This window comes from Conger conger, chromosome 17, assembly GCF_963514075.1.
Source record: "Conger conger chromosome 17, fConCon1.1, whole genome shotgun sequence".
NCBI lineage: Eukaryota > Metazoa > Chordata > Actinopteri > Anguilliformes > Congridae > Conger > Conger conger.
In genome coordinates this window covers 3106239-3128698 of record NC_083776.1, presented here as the reverse complement: position 1 = coordinate 3128698, position 22460 = coordinate 3106239, and the positions used below count along the sequence as shown (strand labels likewise).

Below are 22460 nucleotides of genomic sequence, written 5' to 3'. Positions count from 1 at the left end.
TTCCAAGGGCCAACTGGCTCTTTTAGCATCTGGCATTTTAGCAACAGGAATATAAATGCCCCTTAATTCTCCTAAAAAGCGGTGCAGACCATTTCACCTGCTTGAAAAGGGATTCACCTTTTCAGTTGAACGATTTGTATAGCTCTCATTTGAATGCCGTTTTCATGTAACTTGAGCTCAGTGTATGTGTGTCGGTGCAAAATGGCTCCAGTCGCGTTGTGAATTGCAGTGACATTCCCCCTCATAGCTGGCTGTTGCGTGGCGGTTCAAGTTATGTAGTCGGGCTTGGGATGCCTCTGTAGCACTGCGACACTCCAGTGGAATGCCTAGTTTTTCTCGAGATGAAAGAATCGGGGAATTTTACAGTGAAGTGAATCTTGTACATTGAAAGGCACTTTTATTCGTGTATACACTGACTGAGCACATTATTAGGCTTTACACCCACATATTCATGCGATTATCTAATCAGACCATTGTGCGGCAGCAGTGCAATGCATACAATCATGTAGATACGGGTCAGGAGCTTCAGTTAATGTTCACATCAACCATCGGAATAGGGAAAAATGTGATTTTACGTGACTTTGACTGTGGAATGATTGTTGGTGTCAGACAGGGTGATTCTAGTTTCTCAGAAAGCGCTGATGATCTGGGATTTTCACGCACGACAGTCTCTAGAGTTTACAGAGAATGGTGTGAAAAACATCCAGTGAGCAGCAGTTCTGTGGGCAGAAATGCCTTGTTAATGAGAGAAGTCAGACAAGAAGGGCCAGACTGGTCAAAGCTGACAGGAAGGTGACAGTGACCAAAATAACCAAACAATACAACAGTGGTGTGCAGAAGAGCATCTCTGCACACACGCTTCATGACTCTTAAGTGGCTAGGCTACAGCAGTAGAAAACTTAAGTCTAAAAAAAGGAAAAAGAAAAAAACCCAATAAAGTGCTCATGCTGTCATAGAAGTGGTGTGATAATGAACGAGGTGATATCCTGTTTTCTTTTTTTAGACAAGGAGGATAGGGATATCAGAAAGGGGGGCGGGGGAAATCAGGAGGGAGGACTAAGGTAGAGTTAGACTGCAGCAGACTTTAGATACAGTTTGGCCTCACTGATTCTGTTCTCGCGCACGCGTGTGTGTATTACCCAGATAAGACCGCGGGGTTGTCTGCTCAGGAACAGATCCGCGGTGTTTCCTCACTGTCTGGAGATTTACTCTCAGGTATAACGCCGGCTCGCCAAGCGGCTCCAGCCAGTATTAATTTTTTTAATTTTTTTTTTTAATGTATAAATTGTCTTTATTGCCTTCGGTGTTAAATGAGTTGCTTTTATAAGACGGGCCTAAATCTCGTCGGTGTCGAGCGCGCGGGCCAGTTAATCAGAATTTAATCGGAATGAATCATTTGGCTCGGCGGGGAAATTGAGTGGCGAGTGTTTTATGCGTTAGGTGCTCCGTGGGTTTATCACTTCTTTGCGGCTGAAGTTTAAGTTCACCTTGAGTGGCGCTGGCTGCCCAAACGGCGGCGCGTTAGCGGTTGGATTAACGGCCCGCGAGACGGAAAGGTTAGCGGCGCGTTGTTTATTTTGTGTTTGTTTTTCTCCACGCAGGCCGTGCGCTGCTACGACTCTCTGATCCTGAAGGCCGAGGGGAAGGTGGAGCCGGAGCTCTTCTGCCAGCTCGGCCACTTCAACCTCTTACTGGAGGATTATCCAAAAGGTGAGCGCCCCTCTGCCCTCTCCGCCCCTCTGCCCTCTCCGCCCCTCTGCCCTCTCCGCCCCTCTGCCCTCTCCGCCCCTCTGCCCTCTGCCCTCTCCGCCCCTCTGCCCTCTGCCCTCTCCGCCCCTCTGCCCTCTGCCCTCTCCGCCCCTCTGCCCTCTCCGCCCCTCTGCCCTCTGCCCTCTGCCCTCTCCGCCCCTCTGCCCTCTGCCCTCTCCGCCCCTCTGCCCTCTGCCCTCTGCCCTCTCCGCCCCTCTGCCCTCTGCCCTCTCCGCCCCTCTGCCCTCTGCCCTCTCCGCCCCTCTGCCCTCTCCGCCCCTCTGTCCTCTCCGCCCCTCTGCCCTCTGCCCTCTCCGCCCCTCTGCCCTCTCCGCCCCTCTGCCCTCTCCGCCCCTCTGTCCTCTCCGCCCCTCTGCCCTCTCCGCCCCTCTGCCCTCTCCGCGCTGCACTGCGCTGCGCTGCTAAATGGTAAATGGTTGGCATTTATATAGCGCCTTTATCCAAAGCGCTGTATAATCGATGCTTCTCATTCACCCATTCATACACACACTCACACACCGACGGTGATTGACTGCCATGCAAGGCGCCGACCAGCTCGTCAGGAGCATTTGGGGGTTGGGTGTCTTGCTCAGGGACACTTCGTCACAGCCCGGGCGGGGGATCGAACCGGCAACCCTCCGACTGCCAGACGACTGCTCTCACCGCCTGAGCCAATGAGACGACTGCTCTCACCGCCTGAGCCAATGAGACGACTGCTCTCACCGCCTGAGCCAATGAGACGACTGCTCTTACTGCCTGAGCCAATGAGACGACTGCTCTTACTGCCTGAGCCAATGAGACGACTGCTCTTACTGCCTGAGCCATGTCGCCCCATAGCGCCAATTGCAGCAACAAACACCTTCAAATCAAAACACTGTTTATCCCTTCCCCATTCTCTGTGAATGCGCTGATGTTGAAACGCCATTGGCTGTGACGGTTAGGACCGATTTTCAACCAATGAGCTTGAATTATTGTGCAGCTGTACAATGTTTTGGTATAGTGTCGGTGTGTCAACTGCATATTTTGAAACCCGAATTTAAGGACTATAAAAACAGGCAGAGGGTGAGTCAACATGTCAGTGAGCCTTTTTCAATGATAGGAAGGGATTTACAATGGTCTTGTAGCAATGTTTCAACACAATCTTACCTATTGTACCTTTTAAGGGCCCAACAGTTGTGTGGATCTTATTGTGGCAACACCAGGGATTGAACCACCGACCTTGCTGTTCCCAGTCATGTACCTTAACCACTAGGCTATTATCATTTTTCATTTTATCACCATTTGGGTATGTTCTGTATGGTGAATGTGTGTTCATCTGCAGACATTGGCTGTTATTCGTCAGGTCTCATCCCTTCAGGGAGTGCAGGTTTGTTTATCAGACCAGGTGCACATTCGAGAGGGCGGCTCTGCAGTCCCGAATATGACCTGACCTTTGACCTCTGTGTTTGGCCCGTTGAGACTCTGCTCACGTTTGTTGGCGTCGTGCGGTTCGCTGTTCCACTCGCCTGCTCTCTCGATGCCTCGGTGAATAAGACAAAGCTGTTTTCTTTAGCTGCTGTAGCTGCTGCCTTGACCCCTTCCTTCCTCCGGCGTTTCTCTCCTCTGCATAAACGGCAGCGCGCTCTGTTAAACTCAAACGGCGTTTTGCATAACCCTCGATTGTGTCTGACTCTTTTTTGCGGGCCGCGTTGTTGCAGTTGTTGAATCGGGCCTTTGACTGGCGGCGGCTTTCTGCGCCTCGAGCGGCCTGAAGGACACGTTTTCGCGTTTTCTCGTTCGTCTCGGGCTGCGGGGAACGTGCGCGGCCGTGAGAGAGGCGGCCGTGATGAGCCCAGAGCCGGGGATGTGGTTTGACATTTCGCTTCTGAATGGCAGACGCCCGCATTCTCTCGGCCGCGCAGCGTTTTTTGTTGTTGTTGTCGTCTCTAAACGAATCGGCGACAAAGCTCCTCCGGCCTTAGAAAAACGGCTAGCGTTTCTGATTTGACCGAACGTGGAGAGGCTGCGAGTTCACCTTTTTCCCCCTTTTGAGCGATTTATTTATTTCTTATTTTTAAAACCTTTCCTGAGCTGGCTCGTGGTCTTTATTCAGAGGTCGCGGTTCAAGGCCCCTGCTGTAGCGGTTTCAGTGAAATAGCGAGCGCTAACGCTGACATCCTGACGATTTTCATTATCCGTTATGCAATTATGCAGGAAGCCATTTTATTACACTCGTTTTGCGAGCGCATTTCACCCGTAAGCACGTGGCAGACGAGGACCTGTGTGTTAGCGAGAGACATTAACAATTTAATGGCAGCCATTTGTATTGCGCTAACGTCCCCGTTTAATCTTGATAGCTTTGTCTATACGTGTCTGTTTAAATCTCGCTCGCTCTTGGTTTAACGTCCCGGTTTGAATGTGCTACAGTCGTAGGATGAGGTGGATAACGACTGGCGCACTGTGCAGAAGCACGCGGGGTTTTCCGTCAACTGCCCTGATTTGTGATGTGAGGGGTAAATGGACGGTGAATGGACTGCGTTTAGGTAGTGCTTTTATCCTCTCATTCTCTCCCTCACACACACACACACACGCGCACACACACACACACTCACTCACAGACACACACACACACTCTCACACACACACACGCACACACACTCACAGACACACACACACTCACTCACACACAGACACACACACACACACACACACTCACTCACACACAGACACACACACACACACACAGAGACAGGCACGCACGCACGCACGCACGCACGCTCACTCACTCAGACACACACACACACACACACACACACACACACACTCACACTCACACTCACACACACACAGACACACACACACACACACACACACAGACAGACACACACGCACACACGCACACACGCACACACACTCACACGCACACACGCACACACACACACACACACACACACACACCATCGCTGCCGTGCAAGGCACCGACCAGCTCGTCGGGGGTTAGGTGTCTTGCTTAGGGGCACTTCGACACACCCAGTGCTGGGGAATCGAGTGTGGTTAGTTGCCGGACGATCGCTCTTACCTCCTGAGCTAATGTGGCCCCCACGGTGCTGTTGCTTGTCGTCAGGGTTTAGCCCCTTCTATCTCACACCAGCGATCGCTTGACAGGTTTTGCTCTTGTTGGGTGCTACAGTGCGTTGTCTGCGCAGGAGTGCATTCCCGTTTCCCCTATGAATGGAGTACAGTCGATTAGCTCGGATGTCGGATGAGGATAGATGCTGAAATGCAGTGGCTTCCTCTGGCTGGATGGTGTTCAGTGCGGAACAGTGGCAGTTTGATGGAGATGGGTGGTACAGATGTGTATACTGATGGTGTATTCTGGCGCAAAGCAATGCACCATCATGCATGTTTCTCCTTCTAAAAGAAGTTTCTGGATCTGTACTGGTTGATTTTTGGTGTCTGGGGGTGGGGAAAATTTGTGTGTTGGGGGGTGGGAAAAATCTTCTGAAATGTGAGGGTTCCCTTGTGAAAAAGCGGCGTACTGAAGTATACGTAAAGTGCACCATTTTGTACTGAAGGATACTTAAAGTATATTTTAAAGGTACAATAGGTAAGATTTATGTGTTTAAACATGGTGACAATCCCTTCCTATCATTGAAAAAGGCTCACTGACATGTTGACTCACCCTCTGCCTGTGTTTATAGTCCTTAAATTTGGGTTTCAAAATATACAGTTGACGGACCGACACTCTGTACCAAAACACTCTACAGCTGTACAATAATTCAAGCTCATTGGTTCTAATTGGCTCAGCCAATGCCGTTTGGGGGGGGTTGCTGCAATTCCTCACGCCCGTTAGAAGTCCGAAATGACCTTATTAGGCATGTCTAGTATGCTCAGTATTGTAGTTTTCCCACGCGGGTTTGTCTGTATGTGTGTAAACTGTGGTCGGCTCAGTGCGAGAGGTGTTTCTGCGGGACGTTTAATTGTGTGAAATGCAGGGGCTTTTTCGCGTTTGTCACACTTGCGTATGTGTAATTCTCTCCCTCTGCCTCTTGCAGCATTATCAGCGTACCAGAGGTACTACAGTTTACAGCCTGACTACTGGAAGGTGAGTACCGCTTACCGCCCGTTTATTCACACGCTGAGCGGGGCCTGTGTCAGCAGGGCCTGCGTCAGGATGGGGCCTGTGTCAGTGGGGCCTGTGTCAGCATGGGGCCTGTGTCAGGATGGGGCCTGTGTCAGCGGGGCCTGTGTCAGGATGGGGCCTGTGTCAGGATGGGGCCTGTGTCAGTGGGGCTTGTGTCAGGGTGGGGCCTGTGTCAGGATGGGGCCTGTGTCAGGATGGGGCCTGTGTCAGGGTGGGGCCTGTGTCAGCAGGGCCTGTGTCAGGATGGGGCCTGTGTCAGGGTGGGGCCTGTGTCAGGGTGGGGCCTGTGTCAGGATGGGGCCTGTGTCAGCGGGGCCTGTGTCAGCATGGGGCCTGTGTCAGGATGGGGCCTGTGTCAGGATGGGGCCTGTGTCAGGATGGGGCCTGTGTCAGGGTGGGGCCTGTGTCAGGATGGGGCCTGTGTCAGGATGGGGCCTGTGTCAGGATGGGGCCTGTGTCAGGGTGGGGCCTGTGTCAGGATGGGGCCTGTGTCAGGATGGGGCCTGTGTCAGGATGGGGCCTGTGTCAGGGTGGGGCCTGTGTCAGGATGGGGCCTGTGTCAGCGGGGCCTGTGTCAGGATGGGGCCTGTGTCAGGGTGGGGCCTGTGTCAGGATGGGGCCTGTGTCAGGATGGGGCCTGTGTCAGTGGGGCCTGTGTCAGGATGGTGCCTGTGTCAGGATGGGGCCTGTGTCAGGATGGGGCCTGTGTCAGGATGGGGCCTGTGTCAGTGGGGCCTGTGTCAGGATGGGGCCTGTGTCAGTGGGGCCTGTGTCAGTGGGGCCTGTGTCAGCGGGGCCTGTGTCAGTGGGCTACGGTAACCCAGCTGTCCCAGTGTCCTTTGTGAGGGTCACCCAGGGTCACGGCAGAGGGGCTGGGCTTTCGGCTGGGGAGGGTATTAGTGCAGCCGGACAAGCTTTTCTGTTTGGTTTTTTTTTTTGGTGGGTTGGGTGGGGCTGTGTTGTGTGTGCACGTGCGAGAGTTTGCGTGCGTGTGCGTTAGTGCTGAGCGATTAGCCGACATTTCGGCGTTTTTCACAATATTTTTTAATTGAATTCATTTGGTAGTTAGTGTTTTTTTATTTTTATTCTTTTATTCAATAGCAGAATAAAATAAATAAGAAAATCAAGAGAAAAATTGTGTGACGCCCAGTAGCGTCAATTAGGCAATTAGGCTGTCTCATGAAGGTTAGTGCTGCTGCCATTTTTCACAGCAGTGCGCATCTTAACTATAAGCCTGTATTTTTCGTAATGTACCGAAGAGCTTTGTCTTCTCTGATGGAACCTGGGGAATTGCTCACATATTGATGTGTCATTGCTCTTTATTTGCATTTTAAATGATCGCGGAGGGCCACGGATATTCTCACGTTTGTTTCGTCTGCGTGCTGTGCTGAAAGCTAATGAGGTGGTTAGCGGAGCAATTGAATAATTCAAGTCCTTTCATTGGAATTGTTACCTCCATTACTGTTGCTTTAATTTTTTAATAGGCTATTGTCATTGTGTTGCCATAAATAACCGGCAATCAAACCAGATGTAATCGGGTTAAGTTGGTGTTGATGAACAAGTTTTTACACCTCTTTACCACCTGGTCGGCCTGTCGCGTAGTGGTTAAGGTGAATGACTGGGACACGCAAGGTCGGTGGTTCTAATCCCGGTGTAGCCACAATAAGATCCGCACAGCCGTTGGGCCCTTAACCCTGCATTGCTCCAGGGGAGGATTGTCTCCTGCTTAGTCTAATCAACTGTACGTCGCTCTGGATAAGAGCGTCTGCCAAATGCCAATAATGTAATGTAATAATGGTCATTTTATGCATCTTCAATATCCGGATAATATCCGGATGGGGATTATTCACACGAAAATGCAGGCCTAAATGCACCCATCATGCACTGGGAGGCGATTCTACTCCGATCGCCCGAGCCGCTTCAGGAGGTGGTCTGAGACCGATTCCAGATGGATGTTATGCAAGTATAAATGCATTCCTCTGTCCCAAGATGCGCATAACAACCAAAACTCCGAAGGTTTAATGTCACGGGACTCTAAACTGGACACACGTAGCCTCACAAGGACACGCGTGGTTGAAGTTCCAGCGGAACCAAATGCTCACTCGCGCTGCGGACAGAGAATTCTGTTCAAAACAAACCGTACGGGAAATCTCACTCTTTTATGTTATCTTAACTGAGTTATGGCTGGGCTTGTTGACGCGTTAAAACGGCAGCCGTTTTCTGTTGCACGCCGCGTTGTAACACCGTCTGCCGAATATGGCATCTTCCTCGAAGAAACTGAAAAATGCCAGGCAGGCTTGCTTTCTTGGAAGCGGCAACTATCTTTTCCCGTCGACCGGCGCAACAAAACAGGAAGTGGGTTGTCAGGGTTTCGCGTTTTGCGCGCAAAACGGCCGTCGTGTGTCAATCAGGCTGGCCGAAGACGTGAAACAGGGGGCTTGGTCTTCACATTTTAAGTCTGGTTTTCACACCTTTTTTTGTGAAATGCCGTAGATGTCCTTGCGGTGACCTCATCTCTCAGACTAGCGCTGCTCTGAGCCGGCTGTACCCTACCTGTGGAAACGGGGCCCCAGGTACCCTACCTGTGGAAACGGGGCCCCAGGTACCCTACCTGTGAAAACGGGGCCCCAGGTACCCTACCTGTGAAAACGGGGCTCCAGGTGCATCATTTCATTAATTTACTCTTCCCTACACGGAGCGCTTGTTAAGTTCTTACTCAGTGAAGATAACGGTACATGCCAATGACCTGAGACATGTAATACTGAGGCAGCTACTTAATTCATACCGGATTTTGGTTAAAATCCTGCTCTAAAGACACGAGCGGGGGAAGGGGGTCTCCCTGGAGCAGACAGTCGAGGTTGGGACTGCCGTTACGGGCAGATCTCCTCCGCCTCCCAGCAGTCCGTGCCGTGGCAGAGCAGACCCACTTCCTCTTCCTGTGTTGCTGCGGAGACGCAGACGCATGTCTGCGGGCGTCGCAGGGCCGTTACGCACGCGGTGAGCTACGCCGGTGCCCCCCCCGAGACGCAGCACAGGAAACCACCTGGGCGTGCCAGATTAGATCCCAGAGCAGTCGGGCGCTGGATGACCTGTAACGGCTGGCAGTGAAGCCATTTCTTTAATGAAATGATCTGATATAAATGTCTGATATAAATGCCCCCCACCTCCCTTGTTTTTTTGTTTCTTTTCCTCCTTGGATGTGAAATGTGTGGGTTGCATTAGGATTGCTTCCCTGTGAAAGGGGACTCTTGATTGGCTGTTCTTGCGGTGTGTGGCTCAGGTCTGTTGTCCCCGTGTGCAGTAAGGTTTTGGCTGGCCTGTGTGTTGAAGCCAGTGAATGTTTATTTCACCGCTGGGCAGCAGAGATAACCGTGGCCCTGGGAGGCCCGGCCTGGTGTTGTGTGTTCATTATCCAGTTGCCGTGCCTAAAAATAATATGGTTACCTCTTGGTCTAATGTTATGGTAGAACTTTTTTTTCAGTCCTGGACCGGCGCATTAGACTGAATACAGAAGTGAGATTATTACGAGGGCGTTATGTACCAGGAGAACACAGCCACAGGATGCTTCAGTGTTTGATGTGGGTTAACTGGTTACATGCCTGTTTGGTTTACGTCCATGAATTAAATTAATATTCTGCTATGCTTTTAATAATGTTTCGTCATTTATAAATAACTATTTGTGCGCCGTCAAACATGACTGTTCAGTCCTGTCATAAATATTTCTTTATTTATTTGTAAATTCAGTGGGCATTGTCTGGGCTCTGGCAGTGTACGTGAAGCAGAAAGACATTAGAACCGTGCACACTGCACTGATGTGTGTTTATTGATCTTCACATCGTCATCACCGTATTCAACAATGTTATTGCACATTGCATATTTTCCGCGTATCGTGCAGCGCTTGCCTGCCTGTGACAGGGTGGTCTATGAACAGCGACACCTAGGGCTGGGTCGTTTTCCGTGTTAACCGCGCTGGGTCGTTTCCGTGCTGACGGCGCTGGGTCGTTTTCCGTGCTGACCGCGCTGGGTCGTTTTCCGTGTTGACGGCGCTGGGTCGTTTTCCGCGCTGGGTCGTTTTCCGTGTTAACTGCGCTGGGTCTTTTTCCGCGCTGACGGCGCTGGGTCGTTTTCCGCGTTGACGGCGCTGGGTCGTTTTCCGCGCTGACGGCGCTGGGTCGTTTTCCGCGCTGACGGCGCTGGGTCGTTTTCCGTGTTGACGGCGCTGGGTCGTTTTCCGTGTTGACGGCGCTGGGTCGTTTTCCGTGTTGACGGCGCTGGGTCGTTTTCCGTGTTGACGGCGCTGGGTCGTTTTCCGTGCTGACGGCGCTGGGTCGTTTTACGCGCTGATGGCGCTGGGTCGTTTCCGTGCTGAAGGCGCTGGGTTGGAGGTTTCTCTTGGACGTGGCACTTCTGCCTGAAGGCTTCGTAGATAGATTTTTGTGAATTGTGGTCATCTTACGATGATTATCAAAGTTCGATGTAATGGCCGGGGTGTTTGGCCCTCGAGGGCCGTGATTTGATGGTCCCTGGTCTGGGCCTGTCGGTGTTATATAGCCTGAATTATATAGCACTGCTTTATTCTGTTTGGCTCCCTCCTCTGCATCCTGTAACACAGCCGTGCATGGGGCGACATTGGCTCAGGCCGTAAGAGCAGTCGTCTCATTGGCTCAGGCCGTAAGAGCAGTCGTCTCATTGGCTCAGGCCGTAAGAGCAGTCGTCTCATTGGCTCAGGCCGTAAGAGCAGTCGTCTCATTGGCTCAGGCCGTAAGAGCAGTCGTCTCATTGGCTCAGGCCGTAAGAGCAGTCGTCTCATTGGCTCAGGCCGTAAGAGCAGTCGTCTCATTGGCTCAGGCCGTAAGAGCAGTCGTCTCATTGGCTCAGGCCGTAAGAGCAGTCATCTCATTGGCTCAGGCCGTAAGAGCAGTCGTCTCATTGGCTCAGGCCGTAAGAGCAGTCGTTCGGCTGTCTGAGGGTTGCCGGTTCGATTCCCACCCTGGTGTCCCTGAGCAAGACACCTAACCCCCAAATGCTCCTGACGAGCTGGTCGGGCGCCTTGCATGGCAGCCAATCGCCGTCGGTGTGTGAGTGTGTGTATGAATGGGTGAATGGAGAAGCATCAATTCTACAGCGCTTTGGATAAAGGCGCTGTATAAATGCCAACCGTTTGCCATGTATTTTGTGATGGGGTTTTCTGTTTCCCGTAAGGCGGGTGTTACACCTTGACATCTATGGCTTGCCGTTTTCTGAGTGCAGGAGACGGAGTGCTGATTAGCGCGCTGTGGTGGAGGGACGTTCCTGTGGTCCGGCTCTGAGTCACAGGCTGAGTAATGCAGCTGAAGAGAGAATTGGCGGTTAGCATCTGGGACCCGGGCTCGGTTCACGTCAGAGTTTCTGACATTTCGCATTCGGGTTTTGGTCTGCAGGCCCACCTTTTAACGCCGTTATGGTAATGTCCGCTTCTCCGTTATACTGCTGACTTGCGAGGTTACCGCTTAAAAACGCTGTCGGATTTTCAGTGTCAAATCGGAGCAGATTTTAATGCACGATTAATTGTTTTAGAATTTTCTTTGAAGTGAGGTCCTTTCGAAAAGTTAGCGGTGAAAGGTTAAAGTGCAGTCTATCTACAGTGTTGATGTTACTCAGTGGTGCGTCAGACCGGGGTCAAATATGTAGCTGTTTTCAATTACACTTTACGGGGTCCTCTCAGTTGGCTCAGTTGCCTCAGGCAAGATCAGTTGAGCACAGAAAAGTATTTGAATCCAAAACAATTGCATATTTGACACAGGTCTGAGCAGCTGGCTTCAAAATGTAGGGCCAGTGTTCAGCTGTGCTGTGAACCCACCGGAGAAACGGCAGTGTGTGTTCTGAGTGTGCATCTGAACCAGACTGGAGAAGAATGTGGACCATGTGCGCTGAATATCCATGCGCTGGTGAAAATCATTTTGAAACCGCCGGCACCGCCCATTTGTGCATTTGGAGCCAGACACTGTGCAGTGGGGAGCTGATGTGTGTCTGTGTGTCTGTGTGTCTGTGTGTCTGTGTGTCTGTGTCTGTGTCTGTGTCTGTGTCTGTGTCTGTGTCTGTGTCTGTGCCTGTGCCTGTGCCTGTGCCTGTGCCCGTGCCCGTGCCTGTGCCCGTGTCTGTGAGAATCTGTCCCAGATTCATCCACAAAGTATTGCTGTATTGTCCTAATAACACAAGAACTTAAAGAAAATTGGCACATGGAGAGGCATTAGATGAAGGGAAAACACAGATTGTGAGGGATAAAAGATTGGTGACTTGTATAAATGCATGACTTATTATGACTTATTTATGATTGAATTGTATTTTCACCACAATTGTACCTTTGACTTTACATTGAAAACGGCTCTGAATGACCTACATGGAGCCAACCGCAGTGGTGCTAGCTAACACCATCTCTCACCATCTCTCACCATGACCAGGAAATAAGCTTTCAGAAAAGAAGCCTGGTTTTAATTTGTACATACCCATATTACCCATCAAACTTCTCTAAGCATACATTCCCCCCCCCCCCCCCCCCCTGTATATATCCTCCTTTAAGTGGCTCGCTCCCATGCAGCCATGTTTATGGGGGTATTCATCCCCTAATCTATTCATCCCTTTCACCCCATTACATCATTTATGGCGTTTTAATTGCACCCCTGTTGCTGCTCGTTTGAACGCGTTTCTGGTTGCCAAACATGGCGGGCGCTTGATTCATGGAAGGCCTTGACTGTCGGGGGGGGGGGGGGGGGGTATTTTTGTGGCGGCGCGGGTCCGTAGGGAGAACTGGCTTTGTCTCCGTTCTGTCGAGTGCCCGTTTGGGTTGTGTGGGGCTGGAGCCCTTACCAGCGCTCGCTGGAGATAAAGGCTCTGACACACCTCGGCGCTGCCTTCTCAGGTGTGTTTCCTGGCTCTCTACAGGTAGGGTTGGGCCCCCTGTACGATACCGCGGCCTAATATTTATGTGGACGTCTGCTAGGGTTGACACATAGTCATGTCACAGACACACCGTGCTTTCTGGCTTGAAAGCTTTGGGCGAATTGCCTCAGTGGCACCCGAATGAGCTGAAGTGCAGCCTAGGGCTTAGTGGTTAAGGTGCATGACTTGGGACACGGATGGTTGGTGGATCAAGCCCCTGGTGTAGCCACGATAAAATCCGCACGGCTGTTGGGTCCTTGAGCAAGGCCCCTTAACCCCACATTGCTCCAGCCCCTGCTTGGTCTAATCAGCTGTGAGTTGCTTTTGATAAAAGCGTCCGCTAAATAACGAATTATATCATTATAAATGCGCATGCTGAATGAGCGTTGGTCAGGTCATCTCTCTTAAGTGTTCATCATGCTGACTGGGGCTTTATTGCCGTTTGGCCACTTCCCTAGAATCAGCCGCTTCCCCTCGTGGTGGAAGTGTAATAACCAAATGAAAATACATCATTTAGAAAGGGGGAAAGGTACAAGGTGCGTTTCAGGGCCGTCAAAGTGTAGAGTCCCCTGGTGAGCCGTGGAGGCTGAGGTATGTAAAACCAGTAAAAACTAAAGTTCCTAAAATGCTGCTGATCAAAGTGTGGCGGCCCAACTTAATCAGGAGACACGTTGGTTGCCAGCGTTTTAATAAGTTCCAGCCTGTGGACTTAAAGGCTCTTTCACCTCCACGAGAGTGCCTTTTGTTTTTTTTAGAATTTACATTATTGGCATTTTGGCAGACGCTCTTATCCAGAGCGACGTGTACAGTTGATTAGACTAAGCAGGAGACAGTCCTCCCCTGGAGCAATGCAGGGTTAAGGGCCTTGCTCAAGGGCCCAACGGCTGTGCGGATCTTATTGTGGCTACAACACTACGCTACAGGCCGACCGCTACAGACCATCATTAATGGTGGAAATGTGTCTGTTTAAAAGCAGTGTTGTATTTACTTTTGTCTGTGTATTTAGCAGTGTTGTATTTACCAGTGCTTTCTAACATGTCCCTTCTTTTGCTTCTTGCAGAATGCTGCCTTTTTATATGGCCTTGGTATGGTTTACTTCCATTACAATGCATTTCAGTGGTAAGTACCCTCTCATCTGCACTTTCACTGGGTGTGTTGCTTGAGCAGTGTTATCGCAGCGTGACTATTGAGCGGGAGAGGGGGATTATTGCAAAAGTGTCTTGCAAGTCACGCGATAGTCATCGTACTTTGTGCTGCTGTAGGGTACCTGTCAAGATAACCAGACACTTGTTGCTTCCTGAAGCCTGTCATTTGGTTGCAGTTAAGTGGATTATTTTTTTTTGTAGGCTGAATTTAACCGCGGTCCAGGTACATTTTACCGATTTGATCAGATTCCTGTGAAATAGTCATTTGCTGAGTGCACAGAATCAATTCTACATATAATAGCGCTTCAGAAAAGGCTTGTTGCTTGCTGATCTTTGCATCTTTATCTGTTCTCTGTACATGTATACAGTTATGACAGGTGATCGTTAAAAGAATGGAACGTTTCTGTAAAGTACATTTACGTGAATACCTCTCTTGAATGTCACCACATTCTCATAAAATTCTCCAGTGTGACACCCAGCAGGCCACTGGGGCACTGGGACACGAGAAATGAATCACATTATTACACATTAACTAGTACACTTATTCAAATTAAGTTTAGTGTTTTAGTCATTCGCTTTTTAGTTTCCCTTTTTGAGTCGTCTTCCGAAATGACATTTCATAGGAAGCGTATGAAAGTATTAGTCTTGGCTTTTATTAAATCTGAAACAAAACGGCATATTTTCGCATATTTTCCCTTCCCCACAGAACATGTTGTCTGGCCAAGTTGACATCCTGCGTCTCTTAAGAAACCGTTAATGTGCATTTTGAATGTGCTTTGACTCACCATTAGCTTATCCATTAGTGGGGCGAATTGGTACGAATAGGTCAACTTTGCAATCAACCACGCTTGATGATAAACCACGCTTTATTCCTTGTTTAAGACTGACAATTGATATGGGTTTTTATATTTGCACGTGTGTGGAAGGCATTGCTTTGAGAGCGTCAGTGAAAGTGGGTTGGCTGTGTTGGCCGCAGTGCAGCATAAGGAGTAGGGAGCTGGGGTCACGGGTTCCATTCCCAGTCGGGGCACTGCCGTGGTTTCCTCGGGCGAGGCACTTAGTGAGAGTTGTCCCAGTAAAATACCCAGCGTATACAAGTGGATTGAGTGTAAGCGTTGTAATCTGTACGTTTATCTGTTCGAAAGCATCTGCTCAGTGCCCAGGTACATCGGGATTTGGCTGCTTTGTAATGAGAATCTGGCTCCTTATGGAAGTTTGCTTTTTCACGTGATTGAAGATTTCTCTGCCACTGCAGTGTTGAAGTTTCTTGCTGTACACGTTACAAAGTTTGCAATTAGCCCCTGTTTTCTCATAGGGGCAGCCTGTAGCCTAGTGGTTAAGGTACGTGACTGGGACCCGGAAGGTCGATGGTTCAAGCCCCGCTGTAGCCACGATAAGATCCACACAGCTATTGGGTCCTTGAGCAAGGCCCTTAACCCCACATTGCTCCAGGGTGGGATTGTGTCCCCTGCTTAGTCTAATCAACTTTAAGATGTTTTGGATAGAAGTGTCAGCTAAATATCAAATTATTATCATTGGAAGTCCATATGCGTCTTAATTTCTGTCTCTCCCGGGCAGGCAAGGTGTCTTGATTTGAAAAGGCACTTTAAAGGTGACTGTTTGAAAGAGTGGTGATGGTTGGATTGAGCCTGGGCCTGCGTGGGGAGCAGTGCTCTCCCCGACGCTCATGAGCCCCTCCCCGGGGCGGGGGAGGGCATCAGGGGGGGGCAGCTGGGGTGGGTGTTGAGCGGTAAAGTGGTTGGCGTTAACATGGCTCTGACAGGAGATCTGATTAAATGCCAGGAATAAAAAAAACAAACAAAAATGTGTTATCTTTGCCATGTCACTGCTTAACCTTCACGTAGGAGACTCTGGCACAACTCCAGAGTGTTTTCTCACATTTTATCAAATGCGGTTTGGTTTTTTTTTTTTTTTTTGAGCAAACAGTTTTCACCCTAAAAGAAAAAAAAGAAAAGAAATGATCAGTTATTCAGCCGTCCTTATTTGCCCTCGCGTGGCGGGAATTCTCACTTCGGGGGTTGTGAAAGCGTTGCTCCACTCACGGGGGAGTCGTGGGAGTTAAAGTGAGGACACGGAAACGCCAGGGCCTATTCGTGCGCTTTCCCTTTCCGCTACCTGCACAATTCTGTTTTCTGTCTGTTTTCAGCAGCAGTGACTTAATCCTCTGTGCGCCGTCAAACGTGACCGTTCAGTCCTGTCATTTTTGCAGCTCTGACTTGAGTCGTGCTGGTATAGGCTGTTATATTCAACTCCCGTGTCCTGTGTGTCGTGGTGTCTGCAGGCGTTTGCTTCAGCCGTGCGCCACACCTCCTGATTTCACTAATTAGCTTATTATCTGGACCATGCAGGTAAAATAATGAGTGAAATCGCGTGGCGTAGCGCACGGTAGAGTGAATACCTGCAGACACTGCGGCCCTCAGGACGAGGAGTCCAGTAACGCTGGCCTGTACTGTTCTCCAATACGTCGAAGCGGTCAATGCATTCATTTCGCATACTCATTTTTTGTTTGTTTTGTAGGAAATTTTGAATGCAGTAGAAATAAATGTTTTTTTTACTCAAGCTGGTGGTGTTGAGGAGCTTTTTGATTTAAGGACAGAAATTGATGTCGGGGTCACCTGCGCAAATGTAGGAAAATCTGCAGCTGATATCGTTTCCGGTTGTCACGCTGTTTGCTTGTTTGCCTGCTCCCATCACATTTTGTTTTTTATTTTTATTTTTATTTTTAATTTTTTAATTTTTAATTTTTAATTTATTTATTTTTTTATTTTTTTATTTATTTATCTTTTTTTTCTTTTCTTTTTTCCCCCCCTCCCCCAGTTCAGTCTTTAGCTGGGCAACTACTACGGATGCACTAGCGTGGTTGAGAGTGTCTCCATACTGGAGTGTATGCTAATGCTAAAGCGGTAGCAGTATCACAGCCATAGCTGGGTGATGGTGGCGTAGCCTGTTTGTGCCTCGCTGCGGTATGTGACGTACACGGGGTTCCTTTGTGTTCTGCTGCGGGCGTTTTCTCAGCCCGACGCTCTACTGGGGTGCAGGCCCCTGCACACACCCCTGAAAATCACGTTTCTGCTCCCCAAAAAGCTGCCCTGCCCTCATTCCCAGGCTCCAAGTTTTTTATTTTATTATTATTATTATTATTATTATTATTATTTCGTTTGTTTGATTGGTTTGTTGCATGTTGCAATGTTGATGCCATAAGATCTGACCGAGTAAAGTTGTTTTTGATTTATGGGATTATATATTTTTATTGTTTGTTTTACTTTAGCTATGAATTCAGTTCGTACATGTATGAACTTGGCCAGTTTGCTCCGGTGGTGTAGGTACTCAGGAGAAACGGTTGTAGCTAGAGGTGCTTGTGATGTACTGATTTATGAAGTTTTGAGACATTGCGGATTACATAATCTTAGAAATAGTCTACAAATTATTTTTGAATTTGTATTTTATTTTACAGTGGGTTCTTGGGTATGCTGGTTTTTGTTCCAACCACAATTTCGATACAAGAATTTTAAACAAGCTGTTAATTTGTCTTCATTCGTGGTTATGAAATAATTTCAGAAATCACACAATGTGCATATTGTGCTATATTACTAACAATTACAGAAATACATTTTTTTAAACTGATGAAATTCAAGTCTGATATGAATCGATAGGATCACATATTACTAACCATCTGGGAGGTGATGCAAAATTCAAAGACAAAGCAAATGATAACAAGGCAAACCTGCATTGTGTTGATGTTTCAGGGAAAAATGACAAATTAAATTAAGCATGTGTTAAACAGCCTCATTGGGAGCCTATTGATTAACCTCAGTCTTTTATTGGTTACCTCTTTTTATGTGATTATTTGCAATATAGCAATACACGCAAAATATGAACATTGGAAAGCTGTTTCTGGCATCATGGCTTCAGAGGGTAAATAGTCCCTCTGAAACATCTAGTTAATGAACATGAACAGCGTGTTATAATTCTGGGGTTGTAATTGTGGCTGTCACAAACCCGGTGTAAACCTTTTAAAAACGAGGGGGAAAATATAAGCTATTCAGGGCCAGACTGAATGACATCTAGGCAGGCTTCCCACAGAACTCAGCATAGGGTCCTGTAAGGGGTCGTAAGGTTCCACATGCTGTCGATTTAATTTTATGAAATTGATGTGAATGAGAAGCGTCAATTGTACAGCGCTTTGGATCAAGGTGCTGTATAAATGCAGGCCATAAAGTTGCCATCAAGTTCAGCCGATGTTTAAAAATTGTGTAGTTGGCAGCTCATGTCTTGTGCATTACCCCTAGCTGTGCTTAAATAGAGGGGAGCGTATTGATGCTTAGAGGTTTTTTTTTGAGAGAGAGAGAGAGAGAGAGAGAGAGAGAAAGAGAGAGAGAGAAAGAGAGAGAGAGAAAGAGAAGAGAGAGAGAGAGAGAGAGAGAAGAGAGAGAGAGAGAGAGAGAGAGAGAGAGAGAGAGAGAGAGAGAGAGAGAGAGAGAGAGAGAGAGAGAGAGAGAGAGAGAGAGAGAGAGAGAGAGAGAGAGAGAGAGAGAGAGGACATTTCCTTGAGATTTACTGCTGTAGGTGCCCTCTTCCCTGTCTAGGCCAGTGCAGCTCTCCTGTTCCGATGCCCCCAGTGGACAGAGAAGGTAGGCGCACCCTGCTCCGTTTACCAGCCAATGACAGGGGAGTTTGGAGTGTTATGACCCATTTCATAACACTCGTTTGAGCGCTGCTGTCGAGGATATTCCCGAGCAGTAGCCAGGGGGGTCCTGGTGCCCCTGGAACCCCCCCCAAAAATGGGGACTCACCTGCGGTTGAGTCTGAAATTGGGAGTGCTTTTTTTTTTTTTTGCTGCTGCAGGGCTGCTATTGAATGCCACAGCGCTTCTAAACTCTGTGCTGAAATGTGCTCCTTTCTCCTTGCTGTCTCCTTGCATGCCTTTCCGCGCTGCTCCTCCTTTAGAGTGCTGTCTCACTGCCGTGCACACCGGCTACAGGCACAGCACTTCTGCAGCGTCAGTCCTGGGGGGCGGGGGAGGGAGGGAGGGGGGGGGCACTGTTTTGAGTTATTGTCCGTGTGCGGCTTTCACAGACGGGGTTAGCCAGGCTTCATGTCCAGAGGCTGGGAGACTAGACCAATCCCAATGTAGAACTGTTGCCATGGTAACCTTCCTAACAGTCGTGGGTGATTTCATTGGCTTATTATTGTCTCATTTGACAGCGTCTGGCTTGCTGCACAGTAGAGTATGTATGTATGTTTGTATGTATGTATGTATATATATCTATATACTACTTCTGTAGCCTATCTAATTACAGTTATGATGCGTTGTGTGTTCAGAGATGCTCTTCTGCATACCACTGTTGTAATGTGTGGTTATTTGTGTTAGTCACCTTCCTGTCACCTTTGACCAATCTGGCCATTCTCCTCTGACGTCTCATTAACAAGGTGTTTCTGTCTGCATAACTGCTGCCCAATGTGTATATGTATATATATGATGCAGTGCGGCAATATATATGTATATTATATAATAGATATATATTGCCGCACCATTCTTTGCAAACTCTAGAGACTAGTGTGTGTAAAAATCCCAGGAGATCAGCAATTTCTGAGATACTCAAACCACCCTGTCTGGCACCAACAATCATTCCAAGGTCAAAGTCACTTGGATCACATTTTTTCCCCATTCTGATGGTTGATGTGAACATTAACTGAAGCTCCTGAGCTGTATCTACATGATTGTATGCATTGCACTGCTGCCACACAATTGGCTGATTAAATAATAGCATGAATAAGTAGTGTAATAAAGTAAAAATGTTCTTAATAAAGTGCTTGGTGTGTGTGTGGTGTGTGTGTGTGTGTGTGGTGTGTGTGCGCCTCGTGCCCCGTGATTTCTTCATAGTGTTTAAACAATTTATTCTCCAACAATCCAACAAAGCCAAACAAAAAACAAACAAGGCTTTCTCTAAGCTTCATCCATAATGCCCGGATTGCACCGTTACTAACGTGTTCTATAGCGCTGCAATAGGTTGCTAGTTCATGTCCAGTTACTTGTGCTGTTCCACCGTGTTCTCTTCCTGCCCAGCGCCAGAGCTCTGTCTCCCATCTGCTCCGAGAGAAACTTAAATGACCCGGCCCCTCCATTAGCCCCCCCCCCCCCCCACAGGAACTGGCCACCCAGACTGAGCCCTGCTCTGTAAACTTGGCAGCCTGACAGCGCTGAGACTTCAAGGCCGAGGGGGCGGCGTCGGGCTGTGGAATGCTGTTACCAGGCTGCAGCGGGGCCTCTGCTCTCCAGCGCTGTGGGAGAGAGTCCTGGGCCTAGAGCTCAGAGACACTCGCGCTAGGACTCTGGCTAGTTTGTACGGGACACGCGCTAGTTTGTACGGGACACGCGCTAGTTTGTACGGGACTCGCGCTAGTTTGTACGGGACACGCGCTAGTTTGTACGGGACTCGCGCTAGTTTGTACGGGACACGCGCTAGTTTGTACGGGACACGCGCTAGTTTGTACGGGACTCGCGCTAGTTTGTACGGGACACGCGCTAGTTTGTACGGGACTCGCGCTAGTTTGTACGGGACACGCGCTAGTTTGTACGGGACTCGCGCTAGTTTGTACGGGACTCGCGCTAGTTTGTACGGGACACGCGCTAGTTTGTACGGGACACGCGCTAGTTTGTACGGGACTCGCGCTAGTTTGTACGGGACTCGCGCTAGTTTGTGCGGGACACGCGCTAGTTTGTGCGGGACTCGCGCTAGTTTGTACGGGACACGCGCTAGTTTGTGCGGGACTCGCGCTAGTTTGTACGGGACTCGCGCTAGTTTGTACGGGACACGCGCTAGTTTGTACGGGACACGCGCTAGTTTGTACGGGACTCGCGCTAGTTTGTACGGGACTCGCGCTAGTTTGTACGGGACTCGCGCTAGTTTGTACGGGACACGCGCTAGTTTGTACGGGACTCGCGCTAGTTTGTACGGGACTCGCGCTAGTTTGTACGGGACACGCGCTAGTTTGTACGGGACACGCGCTAGTTTGTACGGGACACGCGCTAGTTTGTACGGGACTCGCGCTAGTTTGTACGGGACACGCGCTAGTTTGTACGGGACTCGCGCTAGTTTGTACGGGACTCGCGCTAGTTTGTACGGGACACGCGCTAGTTTGTACGGGACACGCGCTAGTTTGTACGGGACACGCGCTAGTTTGTACGGGACACGCGCTAGTTTGTACGGGACTCGCGCTAGGTTGTACGGGACACGCGCTAGTTTGTACGGGACTCGCGCTAGTTTGTACGGGACTCGCGCTAGTTTGTACGGGACACGCGCTAGTTTGTACAGGACACGCGCTAGTTTGTACGGGACACGCGCTAGTTTGTACGGGACACGCGCTAGTTTGTACAGGACTCGCGCTAGTTTGTACAGGACTCGCGCTAGTTTGTACGGGACACGCGCTAGTTTGTACGGGACTCGCGCTAGTTTGTACGGGACACGCGCTAGTTTGTACGGGACTCGCGCTAGTTTGTACGGGACTCGCGCTAGTTTGTACGGGACTCGCGCTAGTTTGTACGGGACACGCGCTAGTTTGTACGGGACACGCGCTAGTTTGTACGGGACACGCGCTAGTTTGTACGGGACACGCGCTAGTTTGTACGGGACACGCGCTAGTTTGTACGGGACTTTCGCTAGATTGTACAGGACACGCGGTAGTTTGTACGGGACTTTCGCTAGATTGTACGGGACTCTTAAATGTGATATCTGACAATGCTCAAATACATTCATGCTTTCACATCGAGAAGATTCCTGTTAATCTTGCAAAATAATATATATTCAGATGTTAGATGTCATAGACGTATAGCTACAGTGTTACTGTGGCTTGTCTACTGATGAATGAGAGATGAACTCGAGATCCTCCACCTATGGTTGTTGAGTATAACATGGTTTTCCATTATCTTTGTCAAAGTTTTTATTAGCAGGAAAACCCTGTGTTGCTAGAGTAATTGCTAGCAGTCTGCCAGGTAGCTGGCTATATGACTGAACTTGCATAACCTGTGCATACCACTATGGACAGTCCTGGGCCCATTTTATAACCGCTCAATTTCATAACTGCTGTACCTGGTCTCAGTATGAACCATTTCTTTGTTTTGGCAGTTTGCGCAGATCTGGTAATGAAACGCTTATTTTATGGCGATGAATGCAACAGATTTTGATGGAATAAAGATGTGTTGTTAAGTCAGTTCTCAGCTGTTCAGTGGGTACCTGTATGGCACTGGTTCTGTACAGGTACCCACAATGCACTACAAGAGTATCTCAGGTGGTCGTGTGTAAATGGTTGGCATTTATATAGCGCCTTTATCCAAAATGCTGTACAATTGTTGCTTCTCATTCACTCATTCATACACACACTCACACACCAACGGCGATTGCCACCTCACCCAGTTCATCAGGAGCATTTAGGGGGTTAGGTGTCTTGCTCAGGAACACTAACGCAACCAGGGCGGAATCGAACCGGCAACCCTCAGACTGCCA

The 22460-nt window shown here is 49.2% G+C and overlaps 1 protein-coding gene across 6 annotated transcripts in view; it reads left to right on the top strand.

Moving 5' to 3' along the window:
* The window catches only part of kdm6a (lysine (K)-specific demethylase 6A), an 89607-nt gene that overhangs the window by 19595 nt on the left and 47552 nt on the right, over positions 1-22460 (top strand). For 4 of the 6 annotated variants that reach the window (XM_061225480.1, XM_061225477.1, XM_061225478.1 and 1 more), the window contains 4 exons: positions 1602-1710; positions 5784-5833; positions 13851-13909; positions 18543-18587. In XM_061225480.1, coding sequence (XP_061081464.1) covers positions 1602-1710; positions 5784-5833; positions 13851-13909; positions 18543-18587 — 263 coding nt within the window. The remainder of the gene's footprint in view (positions 1-1601; positions 1711-5783; positions 5834-13850; positions 13910-18542; positions 18588-22460) is intronic. The other 2 variants (XM_061225481.1, XM_061225479.1) reach the window with 1 other exon arrangement.